The following is a 24,484-nucleotide window of genomic DNA, read 5'->3' on the forward strand; positions in this document are numbered from 1 at the left end:
CACAACATGCATTTTGATGAATAAGTTCTGATGTTTCTTTTAATGTAATTACTTTATATAGTCTTATCTTACATATACTTTTGAGCATGGGCATTAACAGTCATGGTCATTTTCTACAGAAGTATGGTCTTCAGCTATCAAGATATCCTGCCAAACACAGGCTGTTTTCCTTATTCTAGGCTCCTAGAGATTTTATCATGACACTTTGTATGAATTATAGCCTACCAGGTTTGAATAGTTTTGGGTAAACAAGATGTCATATAGAGGTATCAGATACATTTATAAATAGGTGGTACAAAGCCAAAACTTAACTAGCTCCTTTTCTAATGTTCAATGAATGCTAATAGCAATTTTAGGTTATAATGTGGTAAATATAAATACTATTTTTATATAGTTTTTTAAATAAATGCATGTCTGATAGTCTGTGATTAATATATTATGCTTGTATGATAGCTTTCCTACTCGGATTTCTGCATAGTGCACATTAAGTCTGCTTTAAGTTTGTCAATCTATAATTTTATACTATTTTTATGTGTTTTTGTCATTACTTCAAAGATATAGCTATAAGCATATAGTAACAGAATATTAGCTGCTCTTTAAATATTTCTTAGGAAATTGAGATTACCCTAGATAGGTCTCCTGGTACATTGTTAAGTATGGTTTCATGAAATAAATTAAATAGAACTGGAACAATTAGAGCAACCTGGCTTCACTCCATTAGTAATTGAAAATGAATCAAATAAGATGCCATCAACATTAATTGAAACATAATTAAAGTTGGTAGTAAAGTTATTTTAGACACTCCAATTTAAATGCCAGTCTGTGGAATATGAATGATTATTAAATTTTGTAGTTAGGTTGATAAAATATAAGAGTTGTGATGCCATTTCCTGCAGTCCTCTTAGTATTTGACATAAACTATTAAAATATAATGCAAACTATAGCTTCTTATCATTTGAATTATCTCAGCGATAACTATAGCAAGATATTGATGTTAATTGGAAAATAGTTTTAAGATCCTTGGGAAAGAAGAACTTTATTTTGATGGAATGTATTAAGATACAATGGGTCAGAGCCCAAGTTTTCACTTTTCTTTTTGTAAATGACAAAAAGGGCTTATGTAATTTGAATAACCGTACTATCCTAAGTCTACAGAATTTATGTTTCTCACGTGAAATATTTCATGATAATATTTCAATACGATTAAGTTTTTAGGTCTGATATAGTTTCAATTAAAGGAGACAAAACTTTTATGGCCTATTGGGGCCTAGAGTCAGGAAGCACTGAGTTTAAATCCAGTCTTAAACTTACCAGCTGTGTGATTCTGAGCAAGTTATTTTACTTTTGTTTGCCTCAGTTTCCTCATTTGCAAAGTGAGGATAATAATAACACCTGTTTACCAGAGTTGTGACATAATAATTGTTAAGCACTTAGCAAATGCCTGGTACATAAGTAAACATTATATAAATGTTAAATTTTATCATTATTATTTTTACTATTATTTGGAGATATGATTGCTTTGAGGCTGTTATAATTTATAAATTATATAGTATAACCTTGCCCTGAAAAAAAAAGCTAAATGGGAACCACTGACAGGTCTTAAGTTTTTAAAAGTGACTAAGAAAAGAAGGCAGATCACTTAAGTACAATAGATGTAAAAAGAAATTTGAGAAATAAGACTTTGTTAAACAATATAATAAAAATGTCAAATGGTTAATCCAAGCATCTGGGGAATCCCCTTACCTGGAGACCTTTAAAAACATACTGAATTACCTAGGATAATTTAAAAGAGTTCTTCTCTATCTCAATCAAACATCCCGTATGAGTACATAAAGGGAATCTAGATGAGTGTGGAAGATTTCAGTCATACTATTCAGAGTTCTATCCCATCTTTCCATATGCATATATTATTAGCCTTGGTTAGAAATTCTATAGTATATCATAGCAAAAAGACTCATCCTCTAGAGAAAACTTTCTAGCAACAAGAGAAAAATCCTTAGGTTTCAAGGGTAGTCATGTTTCTTTGACACTGATTTATACAACAATGTATGACAGGCTGTTCTTTCTCTAGCTTAGCTAATGACCAAGTTAGAAAGATAGACCTGAGGCAAAGCCTGTAGCACTTAGTACTCCAGACAATCATTAACATAAATTATAAGCAAAGACTGTCCCAGAGAAGAGTATTTCTATTTATGTAATAATATGAATATTAAAAATAGAATATTTTTAGGTCTTAGCTTATAAACTAGGAATTTTTTCTAGTTACTTGTAGCATATCTTAGTTTTGAAATTTAAAAAAATCCTTATCAATTCATTACAACACTAAAAGATATACTTTCACTTTTTAATTCTTTAAATTTTTAGTTCAACTGAATGGAGTTGTTGAACACCTACAATGTGTAAGTTATTATCACATACAAGTGATAAGTGGTATAGACTGAAAGATAAATAAAATTAGATGCTTACCCTTAAGAGACTCAATAAGCTTGGCAGGAGATTCTTGCCTCTTTGAAAATTCTTTCAGTTTCATTTATCCTCCCAGGGTTGCCCAGAAAGATGAAATAAGATAGATTAACATTATATAGAACATGTTCCCTGCCTTCATAAAACCTCTATTTAGTACAGACATAAATAACTGTAAAATAATGTAATATATAAGTGCATAGGACAAGTACTATAAAAAGCCATAGGATGATGTCAGAGAATATGTCATGGAAGAGGTGGTATTTAGCTTGGCTTTCAAGAATGGGTGACAGAAAGGAGAAAAGAAGGGCATTCTAGAGAACAGCTTGAGTAAAGGGATATTGGTACTAAGGAGTTTGAATTTTACTTAATCATAAGTGGGGAATGATTAAAGGATTTTTATTTAGGAAGATTAATTTGGTGATGGAATGGAGGAGAAAGGAAGAGCTCTATTACTCTATATCTATAATAGTATGTTGACAGTGCCAGTGGAGAGGAAAGAATGGATATACAAGATATTGTAAAGGAAGAATCAACAGTATATATATATATATATATATATATATATATATATATATATATCAATTGGATATAGATAGGAAAAAGCTTAATAGGAGATTGGGAGAAACAATTTTAAGCCGGGGGGGGATAGGCAACCCTATTTTGGACATGTTGAGCTTGAGGAGACAAGGGGTCATCTAGAGGTTAATATGCACCTATACGCCAATGGAGATGCAGCTCTGAAGATTGGAAAAAATGTGGAGTTGGAGATTTCAAGGGAGTGAAAGATAGTTTAAGCTATGGACTCAGTAAGATTGCAATAGAAAGAGGGGTAGTATAGAAATTTGGGAATCAGGAAGAAGAGACTAGTATTTTAGTATGTAGATCCAACTGACAGAATCAAAGATTTGGAAGAAATCTAACAAAATCATCTAGTACAACTCATATTTGAAAAGAAATCCCCTCAACAAAATCCCTGATAAGTAGGCATTCAGTCTCCATGTGAAGATAGCTAATGAGGTCTTTCCATGGTCATCTGTTTCATCTGTGAACAGATTAAATTCTTATGACTTTCTTTCCTTAAAACTACCTTTTTTTACATTAAAGAAATCTTCCTTTTAAAACATAGTCATTTTCTGCCTGACCTTTCCAACACAGAACCCTTTCAACAAATAAGTACAGTTAAAAACAAACACATTAGCCATATATGACAATGTAGATCTCCTTCTACCATTTCTCTACTTAGAGAAAGAAGATAAATTTCATATTAGACCTTTGGAGTCAAGTTTGAAAACTGTATTGATCTGAATTTCTACTATCTTTTAGTGTTTTCCTTTATGTTCTCATAGAGTGTGTATGGATTGAATTATATGTATTAATATAGACATATAATATATAGAATATTTATATTTGTTAATATAAATATAGCAAAACATCTATGAAGACATCTTTTTATTCTACTTATTCTGTTCTGTAGCAGTCTTCCCACATTTTTTTCTGAATTTGTCATATGTGTCATTTCTTATGTCATAATAATATTCACATACCAATTTATTCAGCTATGTTCTACTATATGGCCTTCCATTTTACTACTACAAAAAAATGTTAACTATGGAATCATTGTTTTTGGCTTCTTCAAGTTATATCCATTCCATCTTCTACATGGCAGTTCTTCAAATTCTTGAAGATAGTTTTCACGTACCTTTTCCAGCTCGTTCAAGTTTTCTCTTTTTCTAGGTTTTTTTTTTTTCTTTTTTTCTAGAAACCTCTAGTTCCTTCAACCAATCTTCATATGGCAGGTCTTCCAGCTGTCTCAACATTCTTATTGCCCTCTTCTGGTCATTTTCCAGGCCTGTTTTTCCTGAAGAGTAATAACTAAACACTCTTCTGGATTATTTGCCTTACCTATCTCATAATATTCTTTTGAGGTCAAAATAAAAGATGTGTAAGCACTCAGAAAAATAAGAAGTACTATGCAAATATAAGGCAATTTTTATTAGACACTTTCTAGTTTGTACAACCATATAAACTTTTAGAGCTGAAAGCTAAAAGTTGAGAAATTCAGCTCAAACTTTTGTCAGTGTTCCTAATTGGAATATTATTTCAATTCTACACTAGCATGGTAACGACAGTTTACTGGAAATTGTAGAAATGATTGGTACACATGAGTAAGAAGTTATGGTCACAGGTCTATCCTATCAATTTCTCAACTCCTTGTGTAAGATCTCTATCCTTGAACATACAAATCACTGCTTATTGCACTATCATTAGTGAAATGGAAAGATGTAAATATGTTATGACTGAAACTGTACATATGTTCAATTACTTTATTTGAAAACTGTATTAGCAAAACAAAGTAAGGTAAGTTAAAGGAACAGGTGCTAGGGTTCTATTTAATGAAAGCCAACACAGCTTTTGTTTTTATAGCAATGCACAAAAACTCTAAAATGTTCTATATAAAAAACAACTTACTATATGCCATGCCATATTATTAATGAAATGGTAAATATTGAGTAGCTATGACTAATCATTTATTGAAATACCTATTCTATGAGTAGTTAATATGCTTACCTCTTCTTAAACAATCTTAAATAACACAAGTGCATTTTTCTAGAAAATTGTTATAACACGAATATACTATGGTTTTTTTTTGGCCACTAGTTATTTAACTCAAAAATGTTGAGGTCATGTAAGTTGTTTTATCCTGCTTCTAGGCTACATTCATAATGTTAAATAGCACATTTTGATCAATGTATTTGATTTCATGTTTTATCATATCTTGATGTACTGCTCTGTATAATTTGAATTTTGTGAGGGGGAAAAATAAGTTTTTTTTTCTTTAGTAATCTCTTTAAGTTCACCTTTATGGCTTTTGGTATCATATAATATCTGTTCATTAGCCCAAAGACAAGCCCAGCTTAGCAAACACTTATGTGATCCTTCCAGTTTCATGATTCCCTTTGTGAGAAGGTTCTTGGTTTGATAAACTTTAAATATACTTTTTTTTCCTTCCACATGTCTTTGAAGGCCTTAAAGTTCTCTATATTTACACATTTTCTTTCTTAACTCCACAATCTCTCTCCCACCTCCTCATTCCCAATTGAAAGAAAATTTTTGTAACAAATTGAAGTCAAGCAAAACAAATACCCACATTGTCCATGTCCATAAACATGTCTCAGCCTGCAAGTTATGTCCAGCACCATTTTGTCTGGAGGATATGAACATGATTCATCATTACTTCACTGGAATCATAATGAGTTACTAAGTTTTCCAAAGTTATCTTTAAAATGCTGTCGTAATAATATAAATGATTCTTCACCTCATCTGCATCAATTCATTATGTCATCCCTGGTTTGTTTTTTTTGTCTATTTTCATATGGGTGTTGATAACTTGGATTCTTCCTTTGAGAAGTGTCTTTTCATATATTTTGATCATTTATCAATTGGAAAATGACTCTTATTCTTATAAATTTGAATCAAGTACTTATTTATTTTGGAAATGAGATTTTAACCAGAGAAACTTAATACAAAGATTTTTCCAAGTTCATTATTTTCTAATTTTTCCTGCATTGGTTTTGTGTGAAAAATTTTAAACTTTGAGTAATCAAAATTAATAAGGTTAAATTCTTTCATCCTCTATTCCTCATTTGGTCATTTACTCATCAAAATGATTTAGTACTAGAATAGATTAGTTATACAACATACAGAAGCAAATGGACCATAGTAGCCTATCATGAGGAAATCCCAAAACCTCAACTCCTGGAATAAGAATTCATTTTTTGACAAAAGATGGAAAAACTGGAATGTAGTTTGGCAAAAATTAGGCCTGAATCAATACCACATGTTATATATACCAAGATAAATTCCAAATGGAGGTAGTCATTTAGAAAAAAAAAGTGTCAACTCATTAACAAATTAGAAAAATTATTTTTCAGATTTGTGGATAAATGGTCATAGGATCTTGACTTATTCTGTTTCTAATTCCCTATACGTGTTTCTGTAAGAATTAATTCTTTAGGGTGTTTTTCCCTTTTTTAAGTTCCCTCACTTCCTAAAATAGTTGTCACATTGTCATATATTTTGGGAAACCTGGCTTTGTTCTGTTTTTTCCCACTTTTTTTCAAAAATATAATTCTTAGTCTTTTATGAGAGATTTTATTTTAGGTATAATTTGTAGTTTAGTTTAGTTTTCTTATTTGAAGGACAGCTTAGTACTTGTAGAAGAAAGGAGAGATAGTAGATTGCAATTACTATCTAACTCTTGATCATGCTTTTGTTGTTGTATGGTTGTTTCAGTCATGTGTGACTCTTTATGACCCCATTTGGGGTCAAATATAATGGCATGGTTTCCCACTTCCTTTTCCAGTTCATTTTACTGATAAACTGAGGCGAATAAGGTTAAGTGACTTGGGTCACATAGTTTGTAAGCATCTGATGTCAGATTTAACTCAGATCTGACTCTAGGCCCTAGCTGCCCCAAGATGCCCATGCTTTACTTTGAAGTAATTTTTTTTCTCACCATACTAATCTGGGGACAATTACTCAATCGAGTATTTACTTCTCATCTTGGCTGGCATCTTTCCTAATATGAGGAGATATGTTGCCTTAAGGTACCACATATCTCTAGGATAAACACCTTGTATACATTCTACTCGCTCTACATGTGATCTTAGAGAGTTGTTGAGTGGCACTGAGATGTTCTATCTTAAGGGTGCCCACATTGTCAGAAGCAAAACTTGAACCCACATACCAAAAGCAAGTTCTTTATTCTGCTGTCCCCCCAGCAGCATGGCATTTTATGCTCCACCTGTGCTGCTCATCCCAGAGAAGAAAAAAAAAATCTAGCTCCAGATGACAATTCCAGCCTCATTTCACTCTATTTTCCTTCAAACACCATAACTTCCTAACAAATTGGAAATTGTTCATCCATGGCATACTGTAACTTGTTACTGCTATGCATCTGTGAAAATCATTTCCCTACACCTGGAATGCTCTACTAAATATCCATCTAGTGAGGGTCTTTTCATTCAAGGTCTATTCCATTAAGTCTTCCCTGATTCTCTGAAGTTGAAAGTGATTACTCCTTTTTTATATTTCTTATGGAATTTTGTCTAGTTATTTTTACTTGCTTTTGGCATATCACTGTTTGGTTATTTTAAGTGTGCATACAAGAAACCTTTTTTTCTTCATTAGAATTTGGCTTAAATGCAGTATATTACACATTGTAAGTGCTTAAAATTTATTACATTTAAATATAGTGGTATAATTTAAGTCAATTGTGTTCCCCAATATTTTAAATTTAAGCAGAACTAATATGTACATAGCTTCTTTGCTTCTGTTGGTTTTACCTAAAATCAAAACACAGGCTGCAATCTTTTTTAGTATAATAAAGTCTCTTCCAAAATAAAAAAGTCTTCTCTGCTTTATAGGAATGGTATGGGAATAACAATTCCCTAGTCAGGAAAAAATGTCTGAACTGTAAGATGAACTATATTGGCCACTAACTCATTTTACCCTCACCTCTATTACTATCTTTCCCCAAGATCAAGCAATTTCTCTGTGCAATGAACTGTATCAGATCTCAAGTGGCCTGGAAATTAAGTGATCCAAAGCATCTTCTGAATTCTGATTTGCTATTTGGTAACATGAAGTTCTTTACTGTTAAGCTATCAATATGATACATGTGTTACAAGACATAGTAACTCATATAAAAGAAAAATGCAAGACATGAATGAAATTTTTTTAAAAATTGAATTTGGGGGAAACTCAATTATGATTTCAGAGAGGCCTGGAGAGACTTACATGAACTGATGTTAAGTGAAATGAGCAGAACCAGATCATCATTGGAACACAGCAACAAGATTATATGATGATCAATTCTGATGGACTTGGCTCCTTTCAACAATGAGATGATTCAGGCCAATTCCAATGATCTTAGGATGAATAGAGCCATCTGTACCCAGAGAGAGCTCTGTGGGGACTGAGTGTAGATCACAACATAGTATTTGCACTTTTTTGTTGTTTGCTTGCATTTTGTTTTTTCTCATTTTTTCCTTTTTGATCTGATTTTTCTTGTACAGTATGATAATTGTGTAAATGTAGAAAAGAATTGCAAATGTTTAACATATACTGGATTACTTGATGAATACGGGACAGGGTGGGGGACAGAAGGTTTTTCAAAGGTAAATGTTGACAATTATTTATTCATGTTTTGAAAATAAAAAGCTTTTTAAAAAAAAAAAGTAGCAGCTTTGGTATAGACTACTGGGCCTAGAATCAGGAAGACCTAAATTCAAATGAGGTCTCAGACACTGTTTGCCTCAGTTTACTCATCTGTTTTTTGCCTCAGTTTACTCATCTGTTTTTAAAATAAGCTGGAGAAATGGAAAACCAGTATCTTTGCCAAAAAAAACCCTAGTCTGAAAAGACTCGGACAAGACTGACCAACAATAAATAGATATGAGTATATAAATTTTAATACAATTATACATGTGTATGAGTATATAGTGCCTTAAAAATATCTCATTTTCTCTTCACAATCCTTGTAAGTAGGTGCCATCATTATTTTAATAGCTTTTTTCAAAATATATGCAAAGATAGCTTTCAACATTCACAAAACCTTGCATTTTGAATCTTTCTCCCTACCCTTTTCCCCCTAGATAGCAAGTAATCTAATATAGATTAAATATATGCAAATTTTTAAAACATATTTCCACATTTTTCATGCTACACAAGAAAAATCAGATCAAAAAGGAAAAAATGAGAAAGAAAAAAAAAGCAAACAAAAAATGGTGAAAATACTAAGTTGTGATCCACATCAGTTCACATGGTCCTTTTTTTGGATGCAGATGGCTCTCTCCATCACAAGTCTATTGAAATTGGCCTGAATCATCTCATTGTTGAAAAGATCCAAGTTCATCAGTGTTGAGCATCACATAATCTTGTTGCTGTGTACAATGTTCTCTTGGAGTTTCTTAATTTGCATTTCTTTAATCAGTAGTGATGTAGAGCATTTTTTCATATGACTAGAAATACATGTCCATTTTAAGATGAGAAAATTGAAGCAGATACTTTAAATGACTTGCCCAAGAGTCAAAGAACTTGCAAATATTCGAAACTGAATTTGAACTCAGGTCTGTTCAATTCCAGATTGAGGATTCTTTCCACTGTGCCACTAGATTTATTAAATATGTTATATTTTCAAATGCTATGTATGGAATGATATGCATTGAAGTATATGGACAAATGGAATGGATATAATTTTATGAAATGAATAAATGGAATATGTATTTGGAACATTAGGAATCCTCTTTACTATTGCTAAAACATATAAATGAATACAAGTTAATAGAATCCTAGATAAAATAGGGATTATCTAATCTATAGTTTAGACTATTTAATATATAATTTAGGGTAAAAATTAAATTATTTAATAGCATATAACAAGCACTTTACCAATTATCCTTTCATTTGATCCTCAACACTGGGAGGTAGGTGCTGCTATTATTCCCTTTAACAGATTGCAGAAACTGAGACAGAGATTAACGTATATGCCCAGCGTTGCATAATTAGTAAATGTAAGAGGTGGATATGAACTCAGGTCTTTCTGACTCCAAGTTCCAGTGCTCTATCTTCTATGCCACCTCATTGAAATATTTCATCAACATTTGATTTTGTTTCAGGCCATCAACAAATATGTCTTTTTGTGCCAGACATTGTACAAAAAATCACTGTACACAAGTATTAAGAAATAACCCCTACTCACAAGGTTCTTACTTTCCAATAGCATAATTATATTGTTTTACATGCAAGTTTAAAAGAACATAATTTAAAGGAAATCATTAGATAATTTCTTCTATATGTTTGGAATATAAATCTTACTGAGTTACTAAACTGAACAATTACTTGGAGTTAGTTTCTAAGATTATTTCATGAATTATACTGGTCATTTCCTCTGATCTTTGGCTATTTTATTTGGTCATAGCCAATTCTATTGCAAAGTAAACTAGGGAAAGAAAAGGAGATGGACTTCCTTTCAAAATTTAAACAGCAATTTAGCTTTCAGTTGCTTAAATTGTTAGAAGGGGAAAGTAGAATATATAATCTAAAAAGCTGATGAAGCCTTTCTTAAAAAAAAAAAAAAGTACTTAACCATCACCAAGATAAACTGCCTTCATTCTATTCTTATCTATGCATTTAAAAAAAAATGCTTCAATACCTTTTTTGACAAATTCATTGCTATCTGCCTTTTGTTCCTCAATTCTTTTCCCCAATTTGAAAGAAATAAAACTCTTTAATCAGATATGCAAAGTGAAACAAAACCCTACCCTTACCTTCATATTGGCCATGTACAAAAAAATGTTACATTCTGCACTTTGGGTTCCTCGACTGTCAGAAGTTGAGTATGTGCTTCTTCACTAGTATTTTAAAATCACTGCATTGATCTAAAGTCTTTCAAGCCACTTAAATTTACAATATTGTTTTGTTTAAATTGTTCTCTTATCAGTTTATATAATCTTCCTAGGTTTTTGTCTTTCATTGTTTTGTACAGCATAGCAGTATTTCATTACATTAATATATCTTATTTGTTCACCCACTTTCCAATTTACAGGTATGCTCTTAAGTTTCCAGTTGGGTCAAAAAGTATCATTTAGTTGCTTTGGGAGCATAATTCTAAATAGTTTTAGCTCAATATCTGGCACATAGTAGGTGCCTAAAGTTTACTGAATTGAAAAGCCAGAGTAATTCAAAGTTCTCTCAAAGATACACTGTGTCTATTTTCCCACAGCCCTTCCAACATGTCATTTTCCCTTTGGGGGAAAGAGGGAATTTATGTGTTATTCCCCATCAAATTTGTGGAGATTCTTTCTTCCCATTCTCTAATTTATGTGACTTTTTATATCTAGGTCACTCATTCATTTGGAATTTTTCTCAGCATATGGTATGAGATGTTGATCTGAGCCTAGTCTTTTCTGGACTGCTTTCCAGATATTCCAGGAGTTTTTGTTAAATAGTTGAGTCTTCATTGTTCATCCATTTCAGTTACATCTGACTCTTCATGACCCATTTGGGGTTTCTCTGGCAAAGGCACTGGAGAGGTTTATCATTTCCTTCCTCAACACCTTTTACAGAAAAGGAAGGTGAGTTAAGCAGAGTTCAGTGGCTAGTGCAAGGTCATAAATCAAGTATCTGAGGCCACATTTGAACTCAGGTCCCACTCTATCCACTGTGCCATTTAGCAAAATAGTGACTCCTGTGCCTCTAAACTAAGTTTTTTTTTTTTACTTTATCAAATATTATGCTATGAGGTTACTTTGCTTCTGTACATCATGCACCTAAACTGCCAGTGGCCTTGTTAGATCAGCCTATTTAGAAAAAAAAAAGGATCATACAATTTTGATGAACTTTGCTTTTTATAGTTTGAGACCTGGTACTGCTATGTTATTTTCCTTTTTATTACTTAGCTTAAGATTCTTAAAAGTTTTTTTCCACCAGATGAATGTCAATATATATGTCAATAATATAAACTTTTGTAAGTTTGATTTGTATGGCATTGAGTAAGGCAGAATTAATTTAATATTGCAGTCATTATTGGCATGGTCCACTTATGAGCAATTACATCTTTTCTGTTGTTCAGGGCTGTTTTTCTGTAAGATATGTCTTGTAGTAGTATTGATAATAGTTCCTGTATAGGCCTTAGTAGGAAAACTCTTAAAATATTTTATATATTCTATAGCATTTTAAATGGAATTCCCTATCTCTTTCTGCTCAGTTTTGTTGAGAAGGTACAGAAAGGTAATGATTTGTGTGGGTTTATTTTATATCTAGTTACTTTGCTTAAATTACTTTTAATTATTTTTTGGTTGACTCTATAATTAAATCATTATCTGTTAAAAGTATTATGATTCCTTTTTGCCTATGTGTATTAATTCTCTCGATTTCTACTTGTCTATTTGCCATTGATAGTATTTCTTACCACTATGTTAGTGATAATATCTTTTGTTTTATCTCTTGATCTTATTGGAAAATATCTAGTTTATCTCCATTAAAAAGTTGATTTTTTTATAAATAAAATCATATTTGACCAGGATTTACAATTTGTACAGATTTGCATAACACTTTACATTTTTATAGCATATTGTTATGTTCCCTTTTGATGCTAATAACTTCCCAAAGAATGAGACCTATTATTTTCCTTGTTTTATAGATCAGAAAATACTGGGGATTTAATTTATAACAATGTCTACTGACTCAGTAAGGATTTGAACCCAGGTCTTCTGACTTCTACTGAATACACTTTTCCACTCTACCATAATTGTCTCTCCAACATTATAGTTGAAAAAATTACCAGTCCTAGAGTGAAAAAATCAAATGAGTTAAAAATCTCCAATAACAAACTTAGTAATTATGTGACCCTGGACACAAAAAAAAAAATTGACTCTCAATCACATATATAAAATGGAGAAAATATTTGTACAATCTATTTGAATAACAAAAGCACTCTGTAAACATTAAGGTGCTAGAGCAATGTGAGCTGTTTTCTTCCTAATAATAGTTTAATATAAAAATTAGTTTCTATAACTCAAGGACCTACTAATAGAGATATCTCAGAAGTGTTATTCTGAATGACAGAAAGAAATTATGCTAAAAGCCTTCTTTGTAGTGTCCAGAAACTGGAAACTGAGTGGATGCCCATCAATTGGAGAATGGCTGAATAAATTGTGGTATATGAAGGTTATGGAATATTATTGTTCTGTAAGAAATGACCAGCAGGATGATTTCAGAAAGGCCTGGAGAGAATTACATGAACTGATGCTGAGTGAAATGAGCAGGACCAGGAGATCATTATATACTTCAACAACAATACTAAATGATGATCAATTCTGATGGACATGGCCCTCTTCAACAATGAAGATGAACCAAATCAGTTCCAATAGAGCAGTAATGAACTGAATCAGCTATACCCAGGGAGAGAACTCTGGGAGATGACTATGAACCACTGCATAGAATTCCCAATACCTCTATTTTTGTTTGCCTGCATTTTTTATTTCCTTCACAGGCTAATTGTACACTATTTCAAAGTCCGACTTTTAATACAGCAAATTAATTGTTTGGACATGTATACATACATTGCATTTAACTTATACTTTAACATATTTAACATGTATTGGTCAACCTGCCATCTGGGGGAAGGGGTGGGAGGAAGGAGGGGAAAAAGTTGGAACAAAAGGATTTGCAACTGTCAATGTTGAAAATTTATCTATGCATACATCTTGTAAATAAAAAGCTATAATAAAAAAAGAAGTTATGCTAAAATAAACTGCAATAGGTAATCTGAAAAGTAGCTGGCATTTTGAAATTTTGGGTTATATTTAATTCCAAATTACAAAGTAACAAAAATTTTGATTACATATGGATTATACTATTCCATAATACTCTCCTCTCTTAGAAGAGTTGGGCCTTAGTTAGATACATTTGATTTGTCACTTTTAAGTCCTTGAATTCCTTTTATTTTATAATTCTACTTTGTTAAAAAATAAACAATAAAAACTTTACTGACCAACTATGAATTCAGAGGCTTTAAGGCATCTCTATCTAGGGGTCCTCAAACAACGGCCCATGGGCCAGATGCAGCAGCTGAGGATGTTTATCCCCCTCATTCAGGGATATGAAGTTTCTTTATTTAAAGGCCCACAAAACAAAGTTTTTGTTTTTACTATAGTCTGGCCCTCCAACAGTCTGAGGGACAGTGAACTGGCCCCCATTTAAAAAGTTTGAGGATCCCTGATTCTAGTCCCTTCTATTTTGAATTAACAATCCAATTCCTCTTGTATGATCATAACCATACTGAGAGTTTCTTATTTTATGACTTTAACCATGGAATACAAAATTTATTATAAAGCCAATAATTCAGATAGGTAAGCAACCAAAATGTATAACTTGCAAATAAAAATTCTAAACACCAATAACTTTCTTTGCTATTTGAGATTTCATTAGTAAAAAGGGCAGTGTTAAAACTACTTAATTAGAACCCATGATAAAATATTAAACAAGCTCTTCCATTTCAAGAAACAAATTTGTGATTATAGTTTGTTATAACAAATTCCAAAACATTATAGCTAAAAATTAAGTAGGCATAAGCACACAAAACCGGAATACTTCAGTCTAAGATAAAAATCAAGAAAATTTATAGAACAAAATCAAAAACATCATAGATTATGAACATTGGTTTATTCATGAAATTCCAGAACAGTAGAGCTAAGGGATACTCTGAAAATAGATAATTTTTGGATAAATATCCACTTTTTCTATGTGTGTATATGAGTTTATCTCTAAAAGTAGTGTAAGTTGAAAATATAAATGGCTTTGACCAGAATTTAGATTAATTCAGGGACCATAAGTCCATAACACTGTTAAAAAGAAGCTAGAGATAAAGGGTTTAGAATCTATTTATAATCTGATGCCATGTAGAACAACCATATAGTTTCATTTGAGTTCATTCGAGTGGTGGTGTCATGAGACAGTAACTAGAGAAACTAGGTATGATTGAGCACATCATTTAGGTTTTTAAATCATAATCTTGGCATGTCTAGTTGAAAGTTTTTTTTTCTTTTTTAAAATAAGAGATAGGTCAATGGGGGAGTTGATATTTCTAGAAATGACAGTTATTTAAAAATAAAATGCATCAATAAAAATTATAAAAATTACTGTATGCTGATTTTTTTCCATTTGGTAATCAGTCTATTTAAAGAAATGTAAAAAAAAAAAAAAAAAAAAAGCATGGAAAAACATAATTCAGATGTTATTTTTGAAAGATAATAAATGTATAAGTCTAATAGTTATCTATTGTATTCATACTTTAAAAGGATCATAGATCCTTTTAAACATCCTATTTGAATGTTCCCTTAAACAATGCAGCCGGTTAACTGATCTTTGTTCACTTCTTCTAGGTAATTCTTGCCCCTGTTCTCTCACAGGTTCACCAAAGGTGTCTATCCAAACTGCTGAAAACCCTTTCTTTTTTTTTCCTGACACTTCCATACTACCAGTGGAACATGAGTCTGTTCACCTTTTCATCACTCTTCTTTGACACCTGACAAGGCTATCTTTTTTTTTTTTCACTATGCATTTCCCCTATGACATTTTTTACTCCAGTTCTTTGAAGTTTCTCATTTGTTATATTGCAATATGCTTTGCACTCACTGTGTATTCTTTCCAAGGTTCTCTTTGAGTATTTTCAATTTTATTATGTTTACACCAATATTATAATTTTTTAGGGAATTAAGACTATGAGTATACATTTTCTGTAATACTATGCCAATTTTTATAGCTTAGTCCTATGTTCATACAAAGACACCATTTTAAATTAAAAGTTCTAGTTGGACTCAAAGTCTGTTAGAACTCTGTATTTCAAAAAGCTATTAGAAATAATCCACACCTTTAGCAAAGTTGAAGGATACAAAATAAGCCCACGTAAGTCATCAGCATTCTTATATATCACTAACAAAATCCAACAGATAATTTTATATTTCAGTTTCTGTTTTCAACCTGGGAGTCAGTTTTGAAATTAGGATAATTTATAAGTAATCTGTCTCTTCTTTAATCCATTCACTCCATATTTCACTGGTTCTATTTCACTTTGTCTCCTCAAAAAACAGGCACTGTGGGGGATGAATCTATCTGTGGCAGGGCTTCCTAATTGGGGTTTGTGAATTTGTTTTTAATTTATTTTCTAACTACTTTAACATAATTGACTTTTGGTGACCCTATGTATGTTACTTTAAATATGCCCTTAAAATAATTGATATGGCAAATCCTCTCTTCCTCTTCTTCAATTTTCAACTAAAACAAGATTTTTTTGTTTTGTTTTGTTTTGTTTTTGAGTGAAAGTGGAGGGCAAGATCTGGCAATTCTTGACTATCTGTCTTAAGACCCTTTACAAAATAATAGGAGAGTTGCATTGTGAGCTGATGGAATTTAGCCTAGCTAAATTCAGAATGGCTTGCCACTAAAAGGGTTTTCTTATGTTTTTGTTTTTTGATAGGAGTGATTCATGAGGTGGTATGGCAGGATCGTGGATCTCAAGAACTCAAGAACTCAATAAAAATGTTAAACTGCACTATACCATCTTCTAAATACTTAAAATAAGTATATAGTTCTTTTTAACTTTATTCTTTTTATTAAAATCTACTTTCTCCCTCTCCTATTCTACACTGATAAAAAGAAAACCCCTGTAAGAAATAAGCATGAAGCAGCAGCTTAAACAAAATCCCAAATAAATCATACCCCAAAAATACATGCCATTGATGTATTCTAGAATCCATTATTTTTCTGCCAGAAATTCGTATTTCATCAGGAGTCCTTTGGAACCTTGATGGTCATTACACATTAGAGTTCTAAAGTTTTCAAGTTGTCTTTATAGTATTGCAACTATATAAATTGTTTTCCTAGTTCTACTCACTTCACTCTGCTATGTGTTCATATAAGTCTTCCAAAGTTTCTCAGAAACTGTTCCCTTCATTTCTTAAAACAGAATAGTATTCCATTTCATTCATATATCTTATTTGTTCAGACGTTCCCTAATTGGTGGGCATGCCATTAAATTCCAATTCCTTGCCACTAAAAAAAAAAAAAAAAAAAAAAAAAAAACTGCCACAAGTTTCTTTTGTCTGAATCCGTTCCTTCTTAGTTTGATTCTTTTGGGCTATGGCCTCATGGTATTATCACTTGTCAAAAATTATGCACAATTTAGTGCTTTTTGGGGCATAGTTCCAAATTACATTCCAGTATGGACTTACTTAAAGTCCCATAAGTACTGTATTAATAAATGTGTCTTTTAACATAGTCTCACCACCATCTGACATTTTCCTTTTTTTTCCTTGTAATTTTTGCAAATCTGATAGATATAAAATAGAACCTCAAAGTTGCTTTCATTTTAATTTCTCTAATTCTTAGAATCTAGAATTTGTTCTTTTATTTTTGTTGCTTTGTATATGGTTACTAATAGACTGGATTTCTTACTTTCAAAACTACCTGTTCATATTTTTTGACCATTGATGATTTGGTTTTCTAAGACCTTGTATATATGATCCTGTGATTTCTGGTGTGTAAGCTATATCTTATCCATGTTCTCATTTGTCCTTATTGTGTAATTTATTCTATCTTCATTATTAATCAGAAAAAATATTATTTTTAAAAGATTCTTTAAAAAAATCTTTGATGCCCAGTCCACTGCTACTCCCTTTAAGGTAAACTGTCATATTCACTATTTACACCTATGCTAGGCACCAAATCCATCACTCCAGAGAGCTGTTATCTGATAAGGTAAATTTACATGTAATGTCTTCCAAGTAATAAAATTCTACTTAATTGAAAAGTATACTTTGTTAGCTAAAATCTTAAAGTTAGCTATAAGCAAAAACAACTAAAATAAAATAATGCAGAATAAACAAAATAAAAAGTGTTTGAAAAAGCCATTAGTAGTGAATTCAGTTATTGTGTAGTTACATAAAAATTAAAAGTAGCAAACTCAGTAACTTGTTTTAAAGAGTATATAAATTCACATAATACAATTTGCTCAACTAAAATACTCAAATTTGTGGTTAATAGTTTTACAATAACAAAAGTGTCTGACAATAGTTTAGTTTGATAACCTATACTAATTAAAAATATTGTCTATACATGTAAAGTCCTTTCTGAATAGATTTTTGTTTTGATATAAGATAAAAGGCCTTCCAGTAACTTATCTATAAATAAGGTACAACTGTACCTATTTAAAGGTTATATGATAAGGAAGCAGCATCACAACATCACTGGAACTGAACATACTTTTGGCTTGGTGAAGAATTGCATTTTTATTATTAATTATCTTAGCTAAATTCAAAGAGATTTATCAATAGGTTGGCCATGGGATGATGAATTTTTCAGTAATTTCTTAAGACCCTTTACTAAATAATAGGGGAGTTGCATTGTAAACTGATGGGAAGTACATATTATGGGGATTAGTCAAAGCTAAAAATGATCTTTATCATGGTTAATGACATTTTTACATACTAAATAATGGAAATGTCTATATTACATTACTGTCATCTTTTAAACTCACCTGCAAGTCTGGATAGTGAATAAAGAATACGCAACATACAAAGTATGGTGAATGCTTTTTAGGAGCCTATAATCTAAAACAGAAAACCATGTAAATAAATATATAAAAGGAATTATGTTAATAAAAATTTCTGTATCAATTTCTGTACTATTTTTATATAACGTAAAGAAGGCATTCGTGTTGTTTCTTTCTAGTAATATTTCAACAACCCTAATAGAGTATAAGTCCTTAAAATATTCATTAAGTATCTACTGAACAGAATTGTGTTCATATGTTCAAATATAAATACAATTGAAAACGAGTAGAAATAGCAATACATGGCTAGTCTACCTTCTCCTTCTATGTAAAGGAGAGAAATACTTCTGAGGACAGTTAGATTTCAAAAGTCCTTGAAGAGTCAAAAGGGAGTTTTGACAAGCTGAGAAGAGGTATTTCAGGCACAGGACAAAACAATACCAAAACAATAAAAGGGGGAATAAGATGATGAAGAGATATGACAGTATTCTTGCCTCTAAGTCAGCAGAATGGGCAAAGGAATAAAGAAAATGAAGGCCTTATAGGACAAAATATTTGAAGGCAATTTGACTAAAGACTTTACTTCAAGAAAAACTTTAGACTTATGCATGAAATTGCTTCTGATGCATTGCTTTTTGACTACAAATGAAATATTTAAAATCTATACTTGCAATACTTAATATGCATACAACTTACCTGTTCTCCAAGAATTTTATCAGCAATTTAATTGAGAGAAAAGTGGAAGAAAGGAGCTGGAAATCAAAGGTCTAATCAGGACTAACAACAAAAACAGCAAATGATATGTGAAGTCAAAAAAGTCAAACAAAAGTTTGCGACAAAAGACAAGTGGCATGAACCACATATCTGTAGACTATCATTTGTGGAATGTGCCTAAAACAAGCCAAAAGGCAAAAGATATAGCATTCTGTCTGAAGAAGTATATTATTTCTCATCTTGTATGGTGGAAAATGAAATTTTAGTCATGCAATCCAATAATATTAGGAAATGAACTGTTTATAAATATGCCTTTTAAGGTGACAGTTTGGGGAAGCATTCCATTTTAAATATAAATTATGATTTGGGGGAAAATTATTTTATTTAGTACTTATTTAATGATAGCTTATGAATAGCATACTGATAATATATTTATATATAATCTCAAAAAGAGGTCTACGAAAAATTCATTGTCTAACTCTTTTTGTTGCCCATTGACTAACAATTAGTTTCAATATGGTATAAAGGAAGAGTTATCAGATTTACAATCAAAGAATTGGTTTAAAATTCCTGCTCTGTCATTTACCATCTCTGTTACTTTGCACAACTCCCAAAACCCTCTGGGAACTTATTTCCTCATCTTTAAAATAAGGGTGTATTAATGAACATTGTGTGACATCTCAAGTCCCTTTTTGCTCTAATTCATGATCCTATAAAAAACCACCATGACCACAACTGCACTTCAAGTTGGAAAGAAGTTCTTGTTCTTAGAAAGTCTCGTTGGGAGAGGAGGGGCTGAACTGGGCCCTCACTGTGTCTCATTCTGTCGTTTTTTTTGAGCCTCACTGCTTGCAGAATTTTGCTGCTGATACTATGACACAAGAGCTTTTGCTTCTGCTCCATAAACACTGGGGAGGAATCAGCAGGCTAGATGGGAACTTAAAATTCTATGAGTTTGGGGATAATATACCAACACTTTCATCAATTCTGTACTATCAATATATTGCATATTGAATTCTATAATAGGATCAATTGATTCTTCTGATCATCAATGTAATCAATCTTTTCTTTTTGAAGCATATTATAAGAATATTAGCATATATAAATATTGCAATCAATAACTGGGTATTATATAAATGTTTTATTCATATTGTCTTATGGTCTTCTTGCTTCCATTATGATGTTATATGAATACTGAAAACCTAAAAAAATTAAAATACCTACCAGGTGACTAAAAGGACAACAAAGAAAGAGATATCAGCTCAGCCAGGCTTTGGAATTTGCTAACACATACATGCAAGAATTAGGGATATCATCCAGAAAATAGTTGACCCAAATGTACATGAAGCAGAAATGAAAGATAATGGAAAAACTGAGTATTATTTAGCCATGATATATAAAGAAGAATGTTGGCTTTGAAGCTGGAAGATTTAAAGGTTCAAATCATATAGTCCTAACATGTATGACTTGTGAAATCATAGGCAAGTCACCTCAAAACTCTAACTCTCTGTTTAGTCATTGTATAATGAGGATTTGGGGCTAAATGTCCTTCCAGGTCTGATTCTATGAGAGTTTATGGAATGAAAGACAGCTTCTCTGTGGAAGATATAGGTGAAGATATTTTCAAGAATACCAACACAAAATATGATACAACATGAATATCCAGCAAAAAAGTAAAAAAAAAAAAAAGAAAAAGAAAAAAAGGGCAAGAATATGATCCTAATGCATTTTAGAATTACATATAAGAAAAGGCTATCAGTCCATTTGTGCATTATGCATATCTTTGTTAATACACGTTTATATATGTCTCTGAACATAAATGGATACTGTCTGTAAAAGATTTTGACAAGATAAAAAGAATACTTTTTGTTTTTTCCAAATTCACAAAACGTTAATTTTTCCCACCCTAATCTGAAACTCTAGGTGGAGGGGTTAAGTATGGAAGTTGAGAAGAAGAGGCAATTCCTGGAGTTACTAAATCCTGGTACTTCTAGCAGCACTATTGAAAAACCGTGAAAAGGAAAAGAACAAATCCCTTAATCATTAGATTTGGGTTCATGTCTTGATTCTGAAACTGGATTATGATTCTGTCCTAATCATTTCTCTTCTCTGGGGATCAATTTCTTCATTTATAAAATGGGGATATGTACTATATACATCAAAGGATTGTTCTAAGAAAAATGCTTTCCAAACCTGAAAATGCTATACAGAAATGTCCCTCTATATGCATTTAAGTGGAACATAGTTTCATGATATTTAAACATATATTTGAAAAGTGAAAACAATAAGGAATGGGGGTGTGTGTGATTAGAATCCAATGAGAACAACTTTATGTAGTACAGAATCAAGAATAAAGTACAGAAAAACTTAGACAAGACATGTCAGAAAAGAAATGGCACATATAAAGTATCCTGAAAGTAGCAAATAAATTTGTCTAATTGAAGCATACAAATGAAGTAAAATGAAACAAAATTAGAGAAGAGCAGCTAATTAAAAAGATAATCAGTTAATCTACCAAACTTAAAATCTAAAAGTCACGGGAGTCATTGGAAGGCCCTGAGAAATGATATATGAGAAATGCTAATTAAAGGCAGGCAAAGTCTTGATTCTTTGCAGATCTGTAATACTAATCTCATTCATTTTCAAGCATATCTTGAATATCAATAAGCAGCACATATACCTCTCTAAAAAGTCTATACCTAAATATATACAAGACATGGAACTGTCATTTACCTACAGAAGTAAATCTTCTAAAAATAAAAATTATCCTGTTTCATTATTCATACTTTTAAACATAATTTAAAGTTAGTAGACTTTACTCTTCCTGATTTCAAGGAAGGCTGTAAGAGTCCATTACAGAATTTTCCAAAATTAAGTAGGATGTATTAGGAAGGCAATTTTCACAGAACAAGGAAAAACTGAATGCATTGCATGTTAATAGAATATAGACAGAGAATATATCTACTTTCTCTGTCCTATGAAGGAAGAAACTTCTACCATTGATATTTTTCATATTGTCCAATTACAATTAGTGTATTTCAAACATATCTAAGTTAATCCAATGGGTACTTAAAAGTTGATCCTAACCCTCTCCATGTGCAACTACTATACTCAAGACACATCTAATAGATTAATTTATGGGGAACTTAAAAGTTGATAACCAAATTTTTCATTTTAACTAGTGTATTTAAAATACATTTAGGCCCATCTATTGGGAATTTGAACTTTCCATTTGCAATTAATGTATATTTAAAGTACATCTAAGCTTATTTATTTGGAACTTAAAAGATTCCAAAACTTTATAATTTCCATTTGCAACTGGTATTTACTGGATACTTAAATTTTGTGGAGGTTTCATGCTGTCTCGGGGGTGGGAAGCCAACCTCTCCAGTTCAGTTAAGGTTAGATCCGGGTGGTGGCCAGGGCCAAGGGGCATCAGGTGATCTTTATTGTACCGGGTCCCCCGCTTTTTTCTGAACTTCGCTCTCCCCACTTTTCCCCCAAATAAATCAGGACCGGTCAATCCGCTAACTCTCCAGCCCAGACGGCTCACAATCCGTTATGTCTGCCCGGAGGGTGGGGGAGGGGCCGGAAGGCTGTGGCCATCACAGGTGAGATCCGGGCCGGGTGCCCCACCTCATTCGTTGCGCTTAAGCGGGGCTCCTTGCGTCCTCCCCCTCCCCCCCATTCCCGTCCGAACACCCCGGATGCTCGGAGGCGGGGGGGAGGGAAGGGTACGACTGCTGTCAGAGACCTCAGGACGTGTCCATGCGACAATCCCCCAACTGCGCGTCATGGATGGGAGGGGTGGCTGAGGCTCCGGGAGAGGGCGCAGCGGGGGCGTCCCGGGGCAGGGAGGGGGCACAAGGGACATGAACGCGTTGCTTCGTTCGACTCGCTCTTTACCTTGCCCAGCCCAGGTCCCAGCAGTCTCCCGCTTCCCCGCCACCCACTGGGTACCTGAGGGGAAACTTTTCCCTCGGCCCCTCAGTTGCAAAGCTCGCCAGCGCCCACCGTTGCCGCAAACCGCCCTCGCCCTAGCAACAAGGTTCCGGTCGTAGAGCGAGAGCCTCTAGGTGTAAGGAAGGTGATGTCGTAAAGCCGCGAGTGTCGTAAACCAGGTGCGGTGGGGAGCCCGGGGAGGGGGGAGCGGAGGGAGGGAGGGAGGGAGGGAGGGGTGGAGGCGGAGGGGTGAGGGGGGGAAGGGGGAGGGAGGGAGGGAGGGGGAGGAGGTGACTCGAGCATTTAGACACAAGCGAGAGGATCATGGCGGATGGCCCCAGGTGTAAGCGCAGAAAGCAGGCGAACCCGCGGCGCAATAACGGTGAGTCCGCGGACGGGCCCGGAGAGCGGCGGGGCCCAGGGCGAGCCCGGCCGCCGGGGCGCGCCCGGGGCTGAGGAGGGAGAGCCGGACCGGGCTGGGGGGCTGCGGGGCGAGAAACGGGGAAAGTCGAGTGGGAAAGTAGAAAGTAGTGCTGGGAGCCCCCCGCCGCCTCCTCCCGGCTGGGCTGGAGCCGGAGCCGGAGCCGGAGCCGGAGTCGGAGCCGGAGCCGAGCCGAGCCGAGCCGAGCCGAGCCTATGCCCCAGCCCGGCGGCCGTGCTGCCTCTGCCTGAACCGTTAGCTCGGCTGCCCTTACCTGGCGTCTCTCCGCCTAGCGGCTCCCGCCGCGCCTGCCTCCCTGGACCGTTAGCCGCCGCCGCCGCCGCCGCGGCTGCATCCCGGCCCCCTCGGGGCGGTGGGGCCACTTCTCGGGCTGCGGGCGGAGCCGCCGATGAGGCTTTTCGCACTTTTCCCCTCTTCGGCTCTCTCTCGCTTCTCCCCCCTCTCTTCCTCCTCCTTATCCTCCCGCTCCCTGTTCAGTGTCATTCTCCAGCAACCCGGAGGCCCCCAGGAGCCCGAGGAACAAACTTGTTCCCCGCGTCCCCAGAGGCTAAAGTGGGCCCCCCGCCCCCTGCACCCGCGCGGCCGGGGGGGCATGCTGTTTGCATTGCCCCGGGAGGGAAGAGGGAGCGTTGAGAACTGTTTTGGGTGCGCCAGGAGGGGCGGGGAGCTCCTGCCGCCCCCCCCCCCCACATTCAGCTCCCAGGGCAGGGGCGAGGGGAAGCTCGAAGTTGTCTCTCCCGAGTGGAGAGAGCGGATGCGTGGGGGAGGCTGCTGTCCGCCCGCTCTGGGTGGTGCCCGCGGCCGTC

At 34.2% G+C, this 24,484-nt stretch overlaps 1 protein-coding gene across 2 annotated transcripts in view; it reads left to right on the forward strand.

Moving 5' to 3' along the window:
- The first annotated feature begins 23,520 nt into the window (after positions 1 to 23,520).
- ZEB1 (zinc finger E-box binding homeobox 1) overlaps positions 23,521 to 24,484 on the forward strand; it is a 192,737-nt gene continuing 191,773 nt past the window's right edge. For both annotated transcript variants that reach the window (XM_051961227.1, XM_051961228.1), the window contains exon 1: positions 23,521 to 23,618. In XM_051961227.1, coding sequence (XP_051817187.1) covers positions 23,561 to 23,618 — 58 coding nt within the window. In that variant the 5' untranslated portion in view covers positions 23,521 to 23,560. The remainder of the gene's footprint in view (positions 23,619 to 24,484) is intronic.

The sequence above is a fragment of the Antechinus flavipes genome, chromosome 5 (genome assembly GCF_016432865.1).
Source record: "Antechinus flavipes isolate AdamAnt ecotype Samford, QLD, Australia chromosome 5, AdamAnt_v2, whole genome shotgun sequence".
In the NCBI taxonomy this organism is placed as follows: Eukaryota; Metazoa; Chordata; class Mammalia; order Dasyuromorphia; family Dasyuridae; genus Antechinus; species Antechinus flavipes.